The 21,551-nt window shown below is 53.7% G+C and overlaps 1 protein-coding gene across 1 annotated transcript in view; it reads left to right on the forward strand.

Moving 5' to 3' along the window:
• CSMD2 (CUB and Sushi multiple domains 2) overlaps positions 1 to 21,551 on the forward strand; it is a 242,166-nt gene that overhangs the window by 172,371 nt on the left and 48,244 nt on the right. Inside the window, exons 21-28 of the mRNA XM_040085973.1 lie at positions 1,616 to 1,831; positions 4,838 to 5,026; positions 8,695 to 8,864; positions 10,444 to 10,600; positions 11,222 to 11,413; positions 13,263 to 13,389; positions 17,603 to 17,805; positions 20,496 to 20,687. Of these exons, the coding sequence (XP_039941907.1) occupies positions 1,616 to 1,831; positions 4,838 to 5,026; positions 8,695 to 8,864; positions 10,444 to 10,600; positions 11,222 to 11,413; positions 13,263 to 13,389; positions 17,603 to 17,805; positions 20,496 to 20,687 (1,446 nt within the window). The remainder of the gene's footprint in view (positions 1 to 1,615; positions 1,832 to 4,837; positions 5,027 to 8,694; positions 8,865 to 10,443; positions 10,601 to 11,221; positions 11,414 to 13,262; positions 13,390 to 17,602; positions 17,806 to 20,495; positions 20,688 to 21,551) is intronic.

Consider the following 21,551-nt stretch of genomic DNA (forward strand, 5'->3'; position numbering starts at 1 on the left):
CTGCAGAGGGATAAAGGTTGGGATGATCTCACAATTCCCTCATTCCCAATCCCATGGGAAAAGTTTCTTCTTGGTTTCACTCCTTGGGAGGGAAGAGCTCCATGTGAGCAGCAAACCTTCGGGAAGCACTCGGAGAGAGCCAGAGATAAATGGAGCATTCAGCTGGGATTTGATGCTGTGGGGTCGGATATTGGATCTCCAGAGCTTTCCCTGATCCCCAGAAATTCACAGCGAGGAGGAGGAGGATCTTCCTCTGGGCTTTGTCTGCAGCTTTCCTGCCGTTTCTCTGGGATGCTGTGTTTTGGGAAGGCCGGGATGCAGAGCCAGCCCTCGGGGTGCGAATTGTTGGGTTAAATGAAATAACCAGGTCAGGCCAAGCAGGGATCTCTCTCCCCAAGCCCAATTCCCATCCTTGGGTTTGGAGTCTGTGTCTCTCCAGAGGGGTTCTGAGCCGGATAAATCCCAGCCCCACACGAGCAGGGGCTCGGGAGCCTGCCCTGGCTGCTCTGAGAGCCGGGAGATGGGGATGGAAAAATCCATCTAAATGCAAAGAGGCTTTTCATTGCTCGGCATCTCCTTGCCTTGTTAAGTCGCTGTGACAGAGTTCCCGAGCTCAGATCCTGCCTGCCTCTGCTCTCTCACTGACATTATTTTTTTGTTGATTTCTTTTTTTTTTTTTTTTCTTTTTTTTTTTTCTTTTATTTCCATGCTGGAATTATTTTCTGGAGAATAAGTGTTTCTAATGGCGTTTGAATTCCGGCATGAAAAATTCACCTCGCTGGGGGCTCCTGCAGGAGCCTGAAGTGCTTCCCATTGTGTGTCTGGAGGTGTGAAGGGGACTTTAAGTAATCCATTACTCCTCTCTGACTCATTTACAGACACAGCAAGGTCACAGCCTTCTCCCCAAAATGTTTCAGATCGTTCAAATTGAATTTTGGGAGGAAGAGGCAAAAATAGTTTTTGCTGTGTTCGGCCGGGATTTCCGTGGCTGGAGCTGTTGTCGGGGTTTATTTTGGGCAAGGAGAGGGGAATAAAAGTAGGGTTTTTTCTTGGATCAAGCTGGTCGAGGGGAAGGTGTCCCTTCCCGTGGTCGGGGGATGGAATAAAACAATTTTTAAGGTCGTTCCCACCCAAATCATTCCATGATTCTCTGATTCAGCCCATCTTGGGAAGGTCCTTGCAGCTGCATCGCTGACACCCTTCTGGAAAAGCCTCCCTGACCCTGAGGCTGGGCTTAAATCCTGTTTTTCTAGGCAGGAATTCCTCTGGAACACGCTTGTTTTCGAGCCCTCTCAGCTCCAGCCTTGCTGCTCTCGCTCTCCATTTAAAATCCAACACCTGGATAACAAAAGGCTCCCCTGGGCTGCTCTCTCAGCCGCTGCTCTGTCCCTGGAGCAAGTTTGTGTCACCCCTGACAAGGACACAGGAATCCGGCATTTCCAGGGCCTGTCCCTGCTCTGGGCCTGGCACCGCACGCAGGCTTTAGGGGGTTTTATTTATTTCGTTTCTAACGTAACCAAATCCATGATTTCAGCGTGGTTTTCCCGCTGCCCTTGGTGGGAAGCAGGGGCTGGGCACCGGGATGACCCCTCCTGTGGTTTCCCCGCCTCTGCAGGTGTGTTCTTCACCTTCCACACGTTCCACCTGGAGAACGGCCACGATTACCTGCTGATCACCGAGAACTCCAGCTTTGCCCAGCCCCTGAAGCAGCTGACGGGGTCCCGGCTGCCGGCCCCGCTCAGCGCCGGGCTCTTCGGGAACTTCTCGGCCCAGATCCGCTTCATCTCCGACTTCTCCATGTCCTACGAGGGCTTCAACATCACCTTCTCAGGTGAGAACACTGCCCGAAGGCTTCCTTCTGTCCCTTCCTTCCTTTCACCCCTCCTTTCCTCCTTTCCCTTCCTCCCTCCTTTTCACTCCCTCCTTTCATTCCCTCCCTCCTTTCTGTCCCTTACTTCCTTCTTTCCCTTCCTTTTTCCCCTTCCTTCCTCCTTTCCCTCCTTCTTTTCCCTCCTTCCTTTCCCTCTTCCCTCTTCCCTCTTCCCTCTTCCCTCTTCCCTCTTCCCTCTTCCCTTTTCCCTTCCCACATCTTCCCTTCCCTTTTTTCTGTGAATGTTTTGGGTTGGGAGGGCCCTTAAAGCTCCTCCAGGCCCACTCCTGTCCAATCTTCCCCTACCCCAGGAACGATCTGGACTGTTTGGATAGGGAGCAGGGCAGGACTGGTCACTCCCGTTTTCTGGACTGTTTGGATAGGGAGCAGGGCAGGACTGGTCATTCCCGTTTTCTGGACTGTTTGGATAAGGGGCAGGGCAGGGCTGGTCACTCCCGTTTTCTGGACTGTTTGGATAAGGAGCAGGGCAGGGCTGGTCACTCCCGTTTTCTGGACTGTTTGGATAAGGGGCAGGGCAGGGCTGGTCACTCCCGTTTTCTGGACTGTTTGGATAGGGAGCAGGGCAGGGCTGGTCACTCCCGTTTTCTGGACTGTTTGGATAAGGAGCAGGGCAGGGCTGGTCACTCCCGTTTTCTGGTTGTTTGGATAGGGAGCAGGGCAGGGCTGGTCACTCCCGTTTTCTGGACTGTTTGGATAGGGAGCAGGGCAGGGCTGGTCACTCCCATTTTCTGGACTGTTTGGATAAGGGGCAGGGCAGGGCTGGTCACTCCCGTTTTCTGGACTGTTTGGATAAGGAGCAGGGCAGGGCTGGTCACTCCCGTTGTCCGGCTGCTCCCTCTTGTTGCCTTGGGCTCTTTGCTCCACTTGGATGCTCCTGCAGTGACCATCCTGTGCCTGCAGCCTGTCCTGGATGTGCCTCTGCTCTGGAGCCGGGCTGGCACAGCTGGGAATGTCCAGCCTGGGCAGGAGAAGGCTCCAGGGAGAGCTCCGAGCCCCTGGCAGGGTCTAAAGCTGCTCCAGGAGAGCTGCAGAGGGACTGGGGACAAGGCCTGGAGGGACAGGACACAGGGAATGGCTTCAGACTGGAGAAGTGGAGATCTGGGTGGGATACTGGGATGGAATTCCTCCCTGTGAGGGGGGGGAGTGGCTGGGAATTCCCAGAGCAGCTGTGGCTGCCCATGGATCCCTGGCAGTGCCCAAGGCCAGGCTGGACAGGGTTTGGAGCATCCTGGAACAGTGGGAAGTGTCCCATGGCTGGGGTGGCACTGGATGATTCCAGTCCCTTCCCACCCCGAACCATTCCAGGATTTTAACATGCACCTGGCGTATCCCAGGCTGTGTTTCCATGATCCCACTGGCACTTCCAGAGAGCTGGAAAATGCATTTTTCCCTGGCTGGGCTGGCTCCGTCGCTCTGCTGAGGCACCAGATGGAAGCCCCCTGCTGCTGCACCCAGCAGGGCTCTGAGGGGTCCAGGTTTGGAGGCTGAGGGAAACAATTCCTGCCTGGAGAAGTCCCAGCAATCCCGTGCTGAGCTGTGCTTGCTAAACCATCCCGGTGATGCAGGTGGGGTGACCCAAAATGCGGATCTGTCGAAGGAAATCCTGATTTTCCACCAGTTGCCGGTCAGAAGGAGCGTGGGGACTTGGAGAGGGACCCAAAAAAGGGACATGTGGCAGCGCAGGGCACCTCTGCTTGAAGGGCACGAGGTGTTTGACTCCTCCAAGCGACTCCCAAGTGCTCCCATTCCAGGGAACGTCAGCCTTTGCTGCCTGAGTGCCCCAGGATCCATTCCCTGACACAACCGGGGAAGGACAGGAGCTTTTCCGCACTGCTGCTGCTCTTGCCTCTGTCCCTGCGTCCTTCCCAGTCCCGAGCTGCCAGTTCAGTGCCCAGGGAAGGAGAGAAATTCCCATTTTCCCCCTGGAGCTTGGTCTGGCACCCTCCCTGACGGGCAGAGCTGTTGCCATAGATGCAGCTGAAACCTGGTTCCCAGTGCCTTTGTTCCTGGCCTCTGAAGCCAGGGATTTGAATGTGGAAACCAGTCAGAAAATTTCCAATTAACTCCCATTTTGATGAGGGGAAAATGGCTTTTTGCCTTTCAAAAGCTCGCCTCTAATTATAACTCTCATTTTCGGTGTATTTCAAGGCTTCTCTCCTATCTTGGAAAGCAAAAACGGGAGTCAGTTCTATTTTTAGCTTCCTTTACATATATATATGTTTATGTACAGGCTTTGGACTTGGAGATTTTTCCAGAAACTCCCTCAAAATAGTTTTCCTTCGAGCTGGTTTGGGGTCAGAGACGTGAGTTTGGCCGTTGGCCAAAATCCTACGTGACCTTTCTTGGAGCAGCAGCTTCAGTGTCCTCCTGCATTCCCTGAGCAGGATCATCCCTTTCCAGGATTAGAAATGGAGAGGCAGCAGAAATCCCACCTGGATCAGTCCATCCTCCCTGGGCTGCAGCAGAGGGACAATGACAAATTCCCATCCCCACCGGTGGCACTGTGACAGGAGCTGCTGCCTCTGGAGGTGGTCGGGATCCAGGTGCTGGGGGGGAGTTGTAGCTTGGGGGTGAAATCCAGGTGGGTTTTCCTGGCTTGGAATCCTCATGGATTGATCCATTGATCCATGGAGCTGGATCAAGCTCAGAGCTCCCTTGGTGTAAAGGTTTCAGCTTCTTTTCTGCTAAGGTATTAAAATCACAAATCCTGAGTTTCTAGGATTCCAGTACCTTGGATTCTTGTGTCCTCTCCAGAGAGCCCCTGAGTTTTAGGTTGGGGATGAAATCCAGGTGGGTTTTTGTGGCTCAAACAGGATTCCATCCTCATGGATTCACAGCAGCTGGATCAGGGCTCAGAGCTCCCTTGGACCCTCGTGTCCTCTCCAGGGAGGACAGAATCCCAAATCCCCCCGCTGCCATCCCATCAAATCCATTTCTCCCCTCCAGAGTACGACCTGGAGCCGTGTGACGAGCCAGAAGTGCCAGCCTACAGCATCAGGAAGGGGCTGCAGTTCGGAGTGGGGGACGTGCTGAGCTTCTCCTGCTTCCCGGGGTACCGGCTGGAGGGAGCGGCCCGGATCACCTGCCTGGGCGGGAGACGGCGTGTGTGGAGTTCGCCTCTGCCAAGGTGTGTTGGTAGGTGGTCATGTGCTTTCCTTCTGCTTGGCTGGTCCCGCTGTGCTGCACTGTTGAGGTGGGCAGGGATGGATGGGTGACATTCCCTGGGATGGACGGGTGACAGCCCTGGGGTGGGTGACAGCCCCTGGGATGGGAGACACCCTTGGGATGGATGGGAGAACCCTTGGGATGGATGGGAGAACCCTTGGGATGGATGGGTGATATCCCCTGGGATGGATGGGTGACGTGTCCTGGGGTGGGTGACAGCCCCTGGGATGGGAGACACCCTTGGGATGGATGGGTGATATCCCCTGGGATGGATGGGTGACGTGTCCTGGGGTGGGTGACAGCCCCTGGGATGGGAGACACCCCTGGGATGGATGGGAGAACCCTTGGGATGGATGGGTGATATCCCCTGGGATGGATGGGTGACATTCCCTGGGATGGATGGGAGCACCTCTGGAACGGGTGACATCACTGAGAGGGGTAGGTGACATTCCCTGGGGTGGATGGGTGACATTTCCTGGGATGGATGGGTGACATTCCTGGGACGGGTGACATCCCCAGGGTGGGATCTCGGGATGATCTGGAGCAGGGATGGGGGAGAGGCAGCTGGGAGGAGCTTCCAGCGCTGCACGAGGGCTCGGTGCCCTCCGCAGCTGGGCACAGGGGGTGGCATGTCCCCAGGAGGTGGCATGTCCCCAGGCGGTGACCCAGCCCCAGGAGGTGGCACGTCCCCACAAGCCCCGTGTGCCCCAGTGATTCCAGAGCTGCTCCCCCTTCCTGGGGCAGTTCCTGCAGCCAGCCCGGGTTTGAGGTGCTCCCCTTGGAATTCCAGAGCGCTGTGACCTCCACATCCAGGCAGATCCCATATTGTGGATGTGTCTGGGAAACCCCCCTGGCTTTGACCTCTCCCTTGTTCTCCACGTGTTTCTCTTACACCTTTCCCTTCCTGAGCACTGCAGGTCCATTTTCAGCCCCTCCAGCCGTTATTTGCACTGATAAATCAATAAATCAGTGAATGCAGGGGTAGAGCAGGGGAAGGATTGATCTGCAGCACGGAGATCAGTGGCTGCTGTTCCTGCTGCAGCTGGGGTGCAGAACTCTCCCCTGGCAGGGCTGGGGAGCGTGACAGAGCAGGGACACGAGTTTGGAAGGAAGGAGGATGCTCCAGGCCTTGGGAAAAAGATGGCACATGGGGTTTTTTGGTGTAGGATTTCAATAGGAAATCGTTCCCAGCTCTGCTCACCCAGAGCCCTGAGGGATTCCTCCAGATCTCACCTGGTGCCCAGACCTGCTCAGCAGATTGTCCTGAGCTCTGGGTGACCTTTGAGGGCCGCTGCAGGACAAAAGCTCCCCACCAGGGCCAGCTGCTGCCTCCTCCCAGCCCCTGGTGCTGGATTTCCCTGAGCCTCATCCCGCTGGGACAGGCAGCCTCTTGAGGGCAGGAATAACAATCAGGCTGCAGAAAAAGCTCATCAGGAGAATGAGAATCAAAACAAACAAAACAAAAAAATCATTTACAGAGCGTTAAACTCGAGCCTCGGACAGCAGCACTAAGTGGGCGCCCTGGCTGCTGTTCCTGGCTCGGAATTAACAGCTTGGGTTGATCAAAACAGGGCAAGCTCGGGGCTGATGGCGCAGAGCTCTGTGGCAGGGTGACAGCTCTGTCACAGTGTCCCCACCGCCCGCTCAGACCTGCCTGGGCAGGGATGGAGACGGGAGACGGGCTCATTAAGATCACAGGAGAGTTAATTGCTTTTCCAGACACTCCGTATTCAGCTCCTGCCCTGGAGACGGGCTGGGGAGAACCGAGAGTGGTTTTTGTTCCTTTGTCCAAGCCCTCTGGCCAGGACAGCTCCCTGAGACGTCCCCAGCATCATCCCTGGGGATTCTGTGCCAAAATCCCGCTTTTCATCCGTGGCGAGGGCAGAGGACAAAGTCACCTCCAAAGTGCCTCCTCTGGGTGCTTCTGCTGCTGCTCCTTCCTTAACCCTTCCCTGGAGGAGCCGCAGAGCCAGGAGCTGCCCTGGCATGGTTCCCTCAGCTCCAGGAGCTGTGGGGACTCGGGGACACGAGGCTGATCCCAAAAACTGCTCTGGGGGAGGACTTTGGAGTGCCTGTCCCCAGCCCTGCCTGTCCCCATCCCTGCCTGCACAGCCCCAGAGGAGCAGGCAGCTCGTGTTTGACAGCAGAAAATCTTCCAGGGTAAACAGGCTGGGAAAACAGTGACTCATGGCTCGCTCGTGTGGGAGCCCGGCAGGAGGAACAGAAAATCCCCAGCGTGGGGTTGTTCTGAGGCAGATCCACACAGATTTGTACAGATTTTACACAGATTTCCCACGAATCTATACAGATTTCCCACAGATCCCCACAGATTTCCCAGAGATGCACACAGATTTACATTTACACAGATTCACCCAGATTTCTACTGATTTTCCATAGATTCACAGATTTCTCATAGATTTCCCATAGATTTCCCACAGATTTTCCATAGATCCCCACAGATTTCACAGAGATTCCCAGATTCCCCCAGATTTAGATTCTCCAAAGATTCCCACAGAATTCCCCCAGATTCACCCCAGATCCCTCAAAATTCCCCGTGCTGAGGGGCTGTGGATGCGTGTGCTGGGATCAGGGATCTGTCCCAGGGTGTGGACGCCCCTGGCACACCCTGGGATTTCTGTTCCGGCCCGTGTCAGTCCCCGTGTGCTCGCTGTGACGCGTCCCCGTGAGCTGGGAGTGGAAATGCACGAGACAGAGCTGGTGTTTGCCAGCTCCGAGCTGTGAGCTCCTCACACCCAGGACGGGCTGAGCCTCCGGAGCTGCCGCCCTCTGCCTCCCCTCCCCAGCAGCCTTCTGCCAAAGTTTTGAGGCCCACGGATCTTCTGCCTTCAGGTTTGGCTGGAAGTCAAATGCTCGGAGTAGAGAAAGAGGCAGATCCACGCAGATCCACACGGAATCGCCGCAGCTTCCCACAGATTCCCCACAGATTCCCCACAGATTCACATTTAGGCAGGTTCTGAAGGAGGAGAGGAGCCTGGCTGGGGAAATGTGGTGGGAAAGGCGACAGTGTGCAGGGTGTGGTGATGCCTTGGGAAGGCTGAGCAGGAACAGAGACTGGACAGAGCTGGAGAGTAAAGCAGAGATTTATTGAAAGGGCTCTAGGATCCACCTTGGGCAAGACAAGAGCCTGGGCAGGGCTGCACCCAAGGTGGACACAAAATGGGAACAAAATGGATAAATGGTCACGAGGTCTCACACTTTTATAAGTTTTGTTCCATTTGCACATTGGGGTTTCATTGTCCAATTCCAGCTCCAGGTTCTGCAGTCCCATCCTTGTTCTCTCCCTCCAGCCACCGCTGTTTGTGCTTTGGGGCTGAACACTTGTCCCAGCTGTCCTTGGTGTGCAGCAGAAGCAGGATTTGTTTTGTGTCCCTGCTGTGTGCAGAGAGCTGAGTGACCCTGAGTGTGAGCTCAGAGCTGCACCTGGGCAGCGCAGAACCTGAAACACAGCAAAGATAAAACTTGAGGCATCAGCAGTGAATAACAAGAGGGAGAAGCCTCTTTCCTTGCTGCTGCAGGAGGGGCTGAGCAGCGGTGGCGTTCAGAGGAGTCACCTGCACGTGTGGCGCGGGCAGAAGGCGCCCGGGGTCACTGAAACGTGCGTCTGTGTCTCGGTGCAGCTGAGTGTGGCTCGTCCGTGACGGGGACCCAGGGAGTGCTGCTGTCCCCCAACTACCCCCTGAACTACAACAACAACCACGAGTGCATCTACTCCATCCAGAGCCAGCCAGGGAAAGGCATCCAGCTGAAAGCCAGGACCTTCGAGCTGGAGGCGGGAGACGTCCTCAAGGTAATTCTGGCTGGGGTTGTGGGGCTGCTCATCAGAGCAATGTTCTCTGAATGGTCTGAAATGTTAATGGGAATGGGTGGGAGTGACCTCTGGAAAAAGCTGTGTCAGCCCAGGAATGCTTCAGTGCCCTGGAGGGATTGCCAGGGCAGTTTGGAAGACAAGATTTCCCCCAGACCAGCTAAACTTCAGCTCTCAGGTGTGGAGTTGTAGAGGAAAAAAATTCCTCATGCATCAGACGTTTGAGGGTTTGAGCGTTATTTTAGTGCTTTGAAGAACCAAGGCTGGTTTGTCCCGGAAAGGGTCTGGTGGAAACGCAGAGCTCCAGACGCTTCTCAGATTATTCAAGCTCCAGGACTCCGTGGAGGAGGAGACAAATCCAGGCTGAGTTTTTTATTAGCCAAAGGAATGGTTTTGGAGGAGGCATTAATGTTACCAGGATGTGCTGAGGCGTCTTCCCAGGAATGCCTCTGTCCTCACTGAAGTGTCACACTCCAAGAGAGGCGTAATCCACGTTCCCAGCTCACAGATGACTGGAAAGGGAGAAAGATTTCCTGTTAATGCAAGGAACGTACTCCTTGTCAGAGGAATCTCGTTCTCTCAGCAGGTTTGTCATCAGCTGCTCATCTGAGGAAAAGTTCCTACCAGTCTCCACTGGTGAGGAACTGCTCTTGGTCCTCACTAAAGGAAGAAAAAATCCCATTTGTGAGGGTATTTTTAATCACAGCGAGTTCAAGGCTCATCTCTGAGTCAGTCTGGGGAGAAAAAATTGGGTTTTTTTCAGTAGCTGCTCCTTGGGAAGGAGAGTAGAGGAGATGCAGCCCTGTGTGCAGAGTCAGGGTGAGGAGGAGGGTGCAGATCCTCCAGGGTGCAAATCCTGCTCCTCAGCTGGCAGCACGGTGCAGTGTCATCGAGTCAGAGTTTTAGTTGAGATCCTTGGATCTCAGCTCACGCTGCCTAAAGGATTTGTCCCTGTTTGCACTCGAGGATCCAGGGATCTCTCCTGGATCACTTGTGGCACAAATCCTGAAGGGTTAGAGCTGCTTTTCCAGCCTGATGCTGGAATTCAGAGTGGGCTTGGTTGTTTCCTTCCCTTTTCCCTCCGGTACCTGGGATCAGCTCAGTGCCAGGAGAAAATATCTTGATCTGAGTGCAGGCCACCCCAAATCCGGAGCTGCTCCACCAAAAAAAGCCAAAGGACAGCCCAGGGTGTGGCTGTGAGCAGAGCAGGGACAAGGTGGGAGCGGGACGAGGGGGTGTGAGGTGTCTGAAGGGGTCTCAGCACGTTTTCTCTCCTCATTCTCATTTTGGAATAAATTTCTCAGCATTTCTCTGTTCTAGAGCTCAGTAAGACTGCAGAGAAGTCCTGGAATGGTTTGGGTGGGCAGGGACCTTAAGGATCATCCAGTGCCATGGGCAGAGACACTTTCCACTGTCCCAGGCTGCTCCAAGCCCCGTCCAGCGTGGCCTTGGGCACTTCCAGGGACCCAGGGGCATCCACAGCCTCTCTGGGCAGTGATGGTTTGATCCCCGGAATAGCACGGGAATGGCTTTTCCAGGCTGGATTCCTTGTTCCCCCCAGGTCTACGATGGCACCAACAGCTCTGCCCGGCTGCTGGGCACCTTCAGCCGCTCGGAGCTGCTGGGCACCAGCATCAACAGCACCTCCAGCTCCATGTGGCTGGAGTTCATCACCGACACCGCCAACACCAGCAAAGGCTTCGAGCTGCAGTTCTCCAGTGAGTCTCAATCCCGTGTGCGCTGGGAATCCCGCAAGGCCAAGCTGTATTCTGTGTATTCTGTGTATTCTGTGTCTGTTCTTGTGTTGCACACGAGCCAAGGGTCCTCTCTGTGGTGGTGCTGTACCCAAAGTGGAGTTGGAGAGTGGGAGAGCACGGAATCCGGGATTATTGAGGGTGGAAAAGGCCTCCAAGCCCATCAAGTCCAAGCTGTGCCCAATCCCTGCGTTGTCACTGAGTGCCACGCGCAGGAATTCCTTGGGCACCTCCAGGGATGGGCACTCCAAACCTCCCTGGGCAGTTCCAAACCCTTTCCACGGAGAAATTCCTCCTGATGTCCACCCTGACCCTCCCCTGGCGCAGCTCGAGGCCGTTCCCTCTCCTCCTGTCCCTGTCCCTGTTCCCTGGGATACCATCCAACCTTTCCTGTCGAGGCCGCAGCGACCCAGAAATTCAGATCACGACTCCAACATTAATTAAAACCCCCACTAATTTCCAACAAATGCCCCCTTTTGGTTCCCAACGAAGGACTGTGAGAAGAAAACACCGCCGGGGCTGTGCGTGAAACCCTCCTGGCTGTGACATTCCCGGCGCCGACAGCCGCCCTTCCTCCCTCTGCAGGCTTTGAGCTCATCAAGTGCGAGGACCCCGGCGTGCCCCAGTTTGGGTACAAGGTGCACGACGAGGGACACTTCGCCGGCAGCTCGGTGTCCTTCAGCTGCGACCCCGGCTACACCCTGAGAGGCGCCAGGGCCCTGGTGTGCCTGACCGGGGAGAGGAGAGCCTGGGACCAGCCCCTGCCGACCTGTGTGGGTGAGACCGCCCCTCCTCCTCCTCCTCCAGGGAGAGATTTCCTTGGATCCCACACCCTCGGTCCCCGCTTTGCTGGTCCGCTGATGATAACTCTGCTGTTAATTGCATCTGCGCTAATTTGAGTTGTGGTGAGGGTCCTCAAAATGGAGACAGCTCCTGCTCCTCCAACGCTCTCCAGGCTGGGATTTGCTTGGATACCCCACCCTGGCCAGTCTGTGTCCCTGCTTTGCTGATCCATTGAGATTAACTCTATTAATTAACCCCATTTGCGCTAATTAAGTTGTGGTGAGGATCTTCTGTGAGGCATCTCAAGACGGAGACGCCTCCTGCTCCTCCAAAACCTCCAGGAAATTATTTCCTTGTGGATTCCATGCCCTGACCTGCCTTTGTCCCTGCTTTGCTGATCCATTGACATTAACTCTGCTGTTAATTGCATCTGCACTGATTAAGCTGTGTGTGGCAAGGGTCCTTGGGATGGAGACACTTCCTCCTCCTCCTCTGCCAGAACTTCCAGGAAGTGATTTCCTTGGATCCCACACCCTGACCACCTTCTGTCCCTGCTTTGCTCATCCATGTGACATTAACTCTCATATTAATTGCACCTGCACTAATTAAGCTGTGGTGAGTGTGGTGAGGATCCTCTGTGAGGCATCTTGAGATGGAGACACCCTCTGCTCCTCCAAAACCTCCAGGCAGTGATCTCCTTGTGCATTCCCCACCCTGACCACCCTTGTCCCTGCTTTGCTGATCCATTGACATGAACTCTGCTATTAATTACCCACCTGCACTAATTACTGTGGTGAGGATCCTGCGTGAGACAGAGACCTGAAGCAGCTTTGGCGTGAAATACTCCGCCCTAAACACACATTTGACAAGGGGTTTTTGCTTCCTTGTGCTTTTCCAGCCCTTGTCCCTTTGCTCTGGATGTGTTGAGTGGCACCTCCTGAAAGTGACATCAATGGCATGTGACAGCTCAGAGCCAGGTTTATTTGAGAGCTGCCTGACATCTGATCCCATCCCCAGACATTTCAATTCCCTCCGTTCCCTCTCACCTGCGGCTCTTCCCGCTTGGAAAATTCTGATTTGGGGTTTTGCGTGTTAAATGAACGGGGCTGATTGCTGATTCCTGATTCCTGTCCTGCTGTGCCCAGGACATGGGGAAGTTGTCGGACACAGAGTCCCCTGGGAGATCTCCACACCCAGGGACGTGCTCAGCCCCTGGCACTCCGTGTTCTCTCTCCCAGGAGGCAGGACCATTCCTTGGCTGGAATTTTAGCCTCATTTATGGACGTAAAAAGATAAACTTCTGTCATTTGTGCGCCTTCTTAACCTTCACCCTGTTTGCTCTGCACGTGTTGGATATGAGGCCGTGCCTGAGTGTGTGGAAATTAAAAAGAAATGAAAGAAAACTCAAAGAAATGAAAATTACAGAATTCGAACGGATACGTTACGGAAATTATTCCAAATCCTCACGTTCTTTGCAGCTCATTTACAGCGACATTTACAAGTTCTTTGGCTTCTTATCCTTCATTTTCTGATGATTCAAAGCAGAGGAGCAGAGCTCCTTCACCCCCCACGCGTGGAGCAGGATCCTGGCAGGCTCTGCCTTTCCTCCTGGGGATTCGGGAGGGTGGAGGGAAGCTTTGCCAGGCTGTTCAGAACGAGCACAGAAATGCAGAATAATTCTGGTAGCTCAGCTGACTTCAGCGGTTCTCTTCATCTTTGTAAGCTTTTAGAATCCCTGGGAAAAGCCAGGAATAATCTCAGTTGCAGGGTGAGATCGTTGCCAAGCAGGAGCCACGGAAAGCCACGAATCTCCTCCCTAACCCCATAAATGTTTTTGTTCCAGCCGAGTGTGGAGGGACAATCAGAGGAGAGGCCTCGGGACGGATCCTTTCTCCGGGATATCCAACTCCCTATGACCACAACCTCAACTGCATCTGGACCATCGAGGCAGAGCCTGGATGCACCATCGGGTGAGCTGGGCCAGGGTCCTGTGCTTTGGCTTCTTTCCCACATGGAGCTGATTTTTCCAGGTCAAACAATTAAATAAAGCCAGGAGGGAGAGGCTCCTGTCACTCTGAGAGGGACAAGCAGGGAGAAGTCACTGCTTTGGTTCCAGAAGTGGGGAATGGTTTGGGCTGGGATTGAGGATTTGTGGGCAGGGACATTTCCCACCCGAGCTGCAGTGGCGTCGCTGCTCCTCTGTTTTCAGCCCTGTGTGTCCTCTGTGTGTCACAGCCCTGGGTGGTGACACCAGACCGTGTCCTGGCCCTGCCCGTGGTGTTCCTGTGCTCATCCCAGAGCTTTGGACAGCTTTCCACCATTCTCCTTAACGGGATGCATCCAGAATCAAACCTTTTTTTTTTTTTCCCCCCCCCCCACCAGATTAATGAGCAACTTCCCAAAAGCGCTTAGTGCCCACGTGATGCAATCCTGGGATGAGGGTGTTGTAGGGAATCACAGGGAACGGCCCAGGCAGTTGCTGATCCTTCACTTCTGCCCCACCACCCTGACAGGGATGTTTGCCCAGCCCTGCCAAGCCCTTCAGGGCTGTCCTGGCTGTTCGCAAAGATTCCAGGCTGGCCAAAGCCCCCAGAAAATTGGAATGTTTGGGCAAGCCAAGCTTTGACTGAGTGGTGGGATTTGAGGGAGAGAAATGCACCTTTAAAAGTTCTGAATAATTAATCATCATCATCATCATCTCCCAGCATCTCTCATAACAATAACAATAATAATAATAGTAATAATAATAATAATCCTCTCCCAGCACTCCCCAGTGCTCGCCGGCCATTCCTGGCTCATCCCAAGCCTGAATTCCTCCCCTCTCAATCCCATTTTCTCCTCCCTTGCTGCCTCAGCACCCATCACCTCCCCAGCACAGCCTGTCCCTGCGGGAGAGCTCCGTGCTGCTTTTAGCCCGTGGATTTCTGCTGGAGACAGCTTTGGTCCGGTGTTTTCATCTTTATTTAATGCAGAAATTCCCTCCATTAGCGCTGCCCTTCGGAATGGCTCAGTAATGGATGGGTTTGGGTGTGAGCAGAGGAGAAAAAGCACGGCCAAAGCAGCTAAATCTCTGCACAGGCAACTTCCACTTGAAATCCCCTCTATTTTTATTCTCCTGGAAAAGGTTTTTATAGGACAGAGTAGAGAGGCCCCCTTTTTTCCCCCCCATCCAAAGGCTGCTTCAGCAACTTTGCTCCGGTAATCCCTAAAAGCAGCCACGTGAGCAGATGTTTGGGATCAGCCAAAGGCTTGGAAAGGGCCAGGAGTGACAGGAAAAGGTTCCAGGAGGTATCAGAGCCACACACACCTGGTGGCCCTGCCTTTCCCAGGGATCAGAGCTCCCTCTCCCTGCCCCTCCATCTCCCAGCTCCAGCAGCACAGATGATCTCAGGGGAGCCGAGAGAGAGGCACGTTCCCAGCAACTTCATTTTTATGGTAATCCATTGGAAAAAATAATCCTCTTCACGCATGATACAATTGTGTAAAGCTCTCATTTATAACTTACATGAAAATTAATCACCAGGGCTTTTTGGAATGAAGCTGTATCTGCACAGCACGAGGGGAAGGGCAGGGGGGCGAGACAGGGAGAAAAATGAGTCTGCAGTTTAGGGCCAGGAAAGGGAACGGGCTGCTCTCGCAGAGGGGATTAATTTGGGACGTGGAGTGCCTTGGTTGAGCTGGGGGAGAGGAGGAAGGGGGAGGAAAAGGTGTGCTGGAAAATGGATGGGAATTCCTTGTGCAGCTGGGAGCAGGGGGCACAGAGACGTGGCAGAGGTGGGTCGTGGTCCAGCCCTGATCCCAGTGATGTTGGTAATTCATCCCACTCTCCTGGGTATTGACAGGTTCCACTTTCCAGAGTTTCACCTAAAAAGAGGAGTGAGAAAACACCCAGAGCTGGGAGGGACCCCCAAGGATCATCCAGTGCAGCTCCTGGCCCTGCCCAGACACCCCAAAACCCCACCCTGTGCATCCCAAATGCTCCTGCAGCTCCAGCAGCCTTGGGAATGTCACCACCTCCAGCATTTTGGGATATTCCACTTCCCAGGGACGGCTTTTGAGCTGGGGAAGCCTCTCTGGGGTGGAGGGAGGCAGTGGGCAGCCCCCAAACTGCTGCTGAGGTGACTTTGGTGGCACCTCTGTGCCAGGGAGGGTGCCAGCCTTGCACAGCAGAACTTCCCCTCTCTCACATTTATATTTATACAATCACCCCGGGTTCTAATCTGCTTCAATTTTTTTTTTTTTTAAATTCTTTTTTCTGTATTTCCATCCCTGTAATTGGGAAATTGGGATAGTCAGAGTGCGGGAGTAAAACTCCTTTCCCCTCAGGAATAAAACTCCTTTCCCCTCCGTTGTCTGCTGAAGCAGACCAGGCTCTGCCTGTTCTCCAGCACCAGGGAAAAGCTGAGTTGTGCCTGTGGAATAGATGGGTTTGCTCCAGAGAACTCCACATCTGATATCCCAGCGGATTCCAGGCACTGCACAGCCTGTGCCATGGATCACCTGGATCAAGGTTTTTTCTCCCCCTGAAGCTGTTTTTTTCTCCAATAACTGGGGGTGTTTTAGGCAGCCCCGCAGCTGCTGGTGGCAGTTCCAGGGTGTTCCCCCCTCCCCAGCTCAACCTCTCCCCGATCCCAAGGTCTCCAGGGATGAGTTTTTCCCAGCATTTCTGGCTCACTGGGCCCCGTGAAGGCTGGGAACAAACGTAATCACACCGAGGCAGCCGTGGAGAACAGCTCTGCACCATCCATCCTGATTTTCCTCAAGCCTGGCTTTATTTCTCTTTGCTCAAGGTCTTTGCTCAGGAGATTTATGATTCAGCTCTTTTGGTTTCTCCCAGCTTCTGTGGGCATCATTTTGTTGCTGAGGATTTTGCAGTGGGGCTTTTTTTTTTTTTTTTTTTTTTTTTTTTTTTTTTTTTCCCAATGGCTCTCCCTGATTTATTTATGTTTGCCCCAGATAAATGGGAAAACAGCCAAGTGAATTTTTCCCTGTTTGCCTCCGTGGGCTGGCAGGGATTTCAGCACAGCACCTGATGGGTGGTTTTTTACAGATTTTTTTTTTTCCCTGTTTCCAGGTTTCTGCCCCTGTTTCACACTGGGGTTGAGTTGCCCATGGTTGGCCTGATTTTGTTGTGCCAGAGGGAAAATGGGGCAGTGACAAACAGGGACAGGGAAATTCCTCCTCTCCAGGTGGGATTTGAGCGCAGGAGTGGAAGGGATCAGCTCCTGGGAGTGGTCACATTCCCAAGGCTGCCAGAGCTCTGGGAGGGTTTGGACAACACCCTCAAGGACAGGGTGGGATTTGGGGATGTCTGCAGGGCCTGGAATTGGGTTTGATGACCCCTGTGGCTCCATTCCCACTCAGGGCATTCCATGACTCAGAAACTGCAGCCCTCAGCTGGTGGCTCCCCCATAACCAGAGCAGGGTCTTGATCTTGGATGGTTCTTCTGACCTGGGAAGATCCCAAAGCTCTTGGAAAAGCCTGGATCCATCTGCTCCCCGTCCTCGCACAGCAGAGCTGGGCCTGGCGAGGAGCAGGGTGAGATCCCACCAGGGATGTGCTGGGATCTTGTTTGTCCTGTCCTGGAGTGCCACCAGCTCTCACCTGGGCACGGAGGAACCTCCTGCCTCTCCCATCCCTTGGGTCCATGACTGGCCCAGACTCCAATGGGAATTCCCTCCCCGTGAGGGAATTCTTCACCTGCAGCTTTCCCTGAGGAATTCCCTGTGGAACTGCCTTGGCTGAAGGCCTTGAACCCTCTCTCCAGGATAGACCCAGCTCTGAAATCCAGAGGAAGGGAATAAAATCTGCCTTCAGAGCATCAAAACAAACCCCTCAGTGTCAGCTCCGTGTCACCTTCTTATCTCCTGTTTTCCCTCCCTTCCCTTCCTGGTGTGGATTTTGGAGCTCTGGCTCCTGCTTCCTCCTTTTCTGCTCTCTGCTGAACTTCCTCTGTTTGCTGATCCAGACCCCATTCTGCCACATCCAGACCTTCGTAAAACACACCAGAATCCTGGAGGTGCTGAAATCCAGCATCAGCAGTGGCTGCCTGAACCTGGCACAAAGCACATTCCAGGCCTGAATTCTGGATGAGACAACACATTCCATGTGGGCCTGACTACCTGAACTTGGCACAAAGCACATTCCAGGTCTGATTTCCGGGTGTTTTTTTGGCCCTGCAGGCTCCATTTCTTGGTTTTCCACACGGAGGAGTTCCACGACGTGCTGCGGATCTGGGACGGGCCGGTGGAGAACGGGATCCTGCTGAAGGAGATGAGCGGCTCGGGGCTGCCTGGGGACATCCACAGCACCTTCAACTCCGTCATCCTGCAGTTCAACACCGACTTCTTCACCAGCAAGCAGGGCTTTGCCATCCAGTTCTCAGGTGGGATGTGCAGGGATTCCTCAAAAACCCGACCAAAGCCAGAGGGAAAAATCTGACCAAATCCAGAGGGAAAAATCTGACCAAAACCAGAGGGAAAAATCTGACCAAAACCAGAGGGGAGCCCCAACCAAAGCCAGAGGGAAAAATCTGACCAAAGCTAGAGGAGAACCCCAACCAAACCCAAAGGGAAAATCTGACCAAAGCCAGAGGGAAAATCTGACCAAAACCAGAGGGGAACCTCAACCAAACCAAGAAGGAAAATCTGACCAGTCAGAGGGAAAACCCAACCAAACCCACTGGGAAAACCTGACCAAAACGAGAGGGAAACCCCAACCAAACCAACAAGGAAACCCCAACCAAACCAACAAGGAAACCCCAAACAAACCCAGAGGGAAAATTTGACCAAACCCAAAGGAAAAACCCAAGCAAACCCAGCTTTGCTGGGCAGAAATTCCAGGTGTGTCCACAGGGTGAGCAGGTGACGCTGCAGTGGACACTTAGTCACTTTCATAATAAACAAACAGACAATTAACTCTGTTAGACCGTTCACTAATCACTTATTCACCACTTAATTCCATCCATTCGCTGTGTAATTTATTGCAAATATTACTTGCAGCGTTGCTGTGAAGATAAAAATTCACAAACCCTGAAGCAGGTTGATATTCATGAGAGCAAAATGCAGCATTCATGGGCTGCAGCCACTGAAATGAGCGTGATCCTGTAAAAAAAAAAAAAAAATGAGCCGCACATCCTGGGAGCTGGGAACCCCTCATTTCCTGGGCAGCACAAACATCAGTCTGCAGGAAATCATTATTTTACAGCTTTGCTGTAGCACGGTTTTTCTTCCCTGAGCTCCATCCTGTGAGGATCATTTGCTGGGCAGTTAAGAGGTTTGAAATCAGGATTGGGAAAGGAATTCTTTTCATCGCTTCCTGACCCGTGGCCTTCACAAGCCACTTCTCAGTTCTGTTTGCTCCCTTTGAGGGATCCCCTTGTTTCGTGGCTGGGTTTGAATTGGAAAATCAAAACTTGGTGTGAAAACATTGACTTGACGAATACACAAATTCCATTACTTTTGTGTCTCCCAGCCCTTTTTTGGGTGCAGACCCTGAAAATAGGGGGAAATCTCATGCATTTTGTCCTGGCAGTGAATTCTGTGCCCTCTCTGCCCTCAAGAGTGAGGAGCCTGGCAGTGAGACAAGGAGCAGAAAATGCTGGAACACACAAGAAGGAATTCCAGCAATTTTCCACCCCCAGGCCCCTCAGATTCACCCTGACAGCTTCCCCCAGGTGTCCTGGGAGGGGCTGTGGGCTCTGAAAGCCAAATCTGTTTAAAGATCCCCAAATTTGGTCCCTGGGATGCAGGGCACAAAAATCTCCATGGGCTGCCGGGCTCTGCCTGCTCCAGTCTGGCTTTCCTGAGTCCTGGCTGCTCTCACCTGAGCCTCAGCCCCGTGAACGCATTCATTTCAATTATTTAGGGTGATATACGCCAATATTTACAGAGAGTTCCAGGTCTGTGCAGTTGTTCTGGAGTGATAATAAACAGGGAGTGCTTGGGTGAGTGATGATGTGACTCTCCCTGGACTGAGACACATTGAAACATCTTCCCAAGTTGTTTTTTTGGGTTTTTTTTCCTGTAACTTTCTGTCCAGGGTGCCTTGCTTGGCTGGGGGAACAAGCCAGCATTTTGGGGAGGATTTCTGCTGGATTTCAGACCTTTGAGACGACCCAGACAGAGGCAGAGCTTTGTGTCACCCAGCACAGGGGTGCCATCCCGGGGGTTTTTTGCCAGATTTGTGTCTCATCCTGCCAGGAAGGACCAGCCTGGGCTGTTGACTTCCTTATCTCCACCTGCACAGAAAGAGAGGGATTTCCTCTGGCTCTTTCAAGAGCAGCTTTCCCTAAACTGCCTGGGTGTAACAGACTCTCATCAACTTAGCAGGAAATAAGCTCCTGATCTGGAGCTGGGCTTTATTGACTGCTCCAGCTCAAAGCCTTTGTTCAGCAGGTGTGACTAAGCAGCCAGACCTGAGCTCAGACCTGTCCACTTTGGGATCTTGGGAGCTTTAATGAGGTGGATAAGCTCACAAAACTCCTATTACTCCAGGATTTTCCCTGCTGGCAAATCCTTGTGGCGTTGGCAGACCTTGAGCTCAGGCGGCAACGAAGCTTCGCCTGTCTCCAGCTCAGGGGACATCTCAGACCTCAAAGAGAGGCAGCAACAAGTCTGGAAGGGAAACAAACACATTTCTGAAAGGTCAGGCTTGATGCTTCACAGATCTTGAGGCTAAATTTCCCTGCACTCAGGGGAAAGTGTGAAGGGCTGGTGGCTGAGTCGATTTTGCAGCATGTGCCTGGCACGGAACTCTCCAAAAACGCCGTGGAAGATCAGTGAGTGCCTGGCGTGATGGAGTAAAGAGCCATGTGCACAATTCTACATCAAAGCTGCTCCCTGGGTACTGCTCTTGAACTTGCTGGTCCCCAGAGCCTTTCCCAGCTGGAGTGGCAGATGCTCAGAGCAAAGGGAAAGGCGCTTTTTGTGTGGGGGGGAGCTTGATGGGATGCCGAGGGAGGAGGGATGGGAACAAGGCATGGCCTGGATGTCTGGGGGAGGACAGAGCCTCAGGACAGCCGGCCTGCCCTTAAATCAACACCAATATTCAAAATGTGCTTTTTAATTCCCGCAGTTTCCACGGCCACTTCCTGCAACGACCCAGGAATCCCCCAGAACGGGAGCCGGAGCGGGGACAGCAAGGAGGCCGGGGACTCCATCAGCTTCCAGTGCAACCCCGGCTACGCCCTGCAAGGAGCGGCGCAGATCACCTGTGTGCAGATCGAGAACAGGTTCTTCTGGCAGCCAGACCCGCCCACCTGCACGGGTACGGGCACGGGCACGCGTCCGGGAACACGGGCACACGTCCGGGAACACGGGCACGCGTCCAGGAACACGGGCACGCGTCCGGGAACACGGGCACAGGGACGTGACCTGGACACAGGGACATGGGTCTGTGATCAGGAACACGGGCACAGGGACATGACCTGGACACAGGGACACGGGTCTGTTATCGAGAACACAGGCGCAGGTCTGTGATCAGGAACATGGGCACGGATCTGTGGTCGGGAACAAGGACACAGGGACATGATCTGGGGACACAGACACGGGTCTGTGATCGGGGTACATGGACACGGATCTGTGACCTGGGAACACAGACATGGATCCGTGATCGAGGCACACGGACATGGATCCGTGACCTGGGAACATGGACATGGATCTGTGATCTGGGAGCGTGGACACGGATCTGTGATAAGGGAACATGGACATGGATCTGCGATCTGGGAACATGGACACGGATCCGTGATCTGGGAACATGGACACAAATCTGTGTCTTGAACCCATGGACACAGATCCATGTCCTCAATCCATGGATACAGATCCCTGTCCAGAATCTATGGACACAGATCCCTGTCCTGAGCACATGGACACAGATCCCTGTCCTGAGCACATGGACACAGAGCCCTGTCCCCGAATCCATGGACGCAGATCCCTGTGCTGAATCCATGGACGCAGATCCCTGTGCTGAATCCATGGACACAGATCCCTGTGCTGAATCCATGGGCACAGATCCATGTCCTGAATCCATGGACACAGATCCCTGAGCTGAATCCGTGGGCACAGATCCCTGTCCCGAATCCATGGACACAGATCCATGTCCTGTGCCCAGGGACACAGATCCATGCCCTGA

This window comes from Hirundo rustica, chromosome 25 (genome assembly GCF_015227805.2).
Source record: "Hirundo rustica isolate bHirRus1 chromosome 25, bHirRus1.pri.v3, whole genome shotgun sequence".
NCBI lineage: Eukaryota > Metazoa > Chordata > Aves > Passeriformes > Hirundinidae > Hirundo > Hirundo rustica.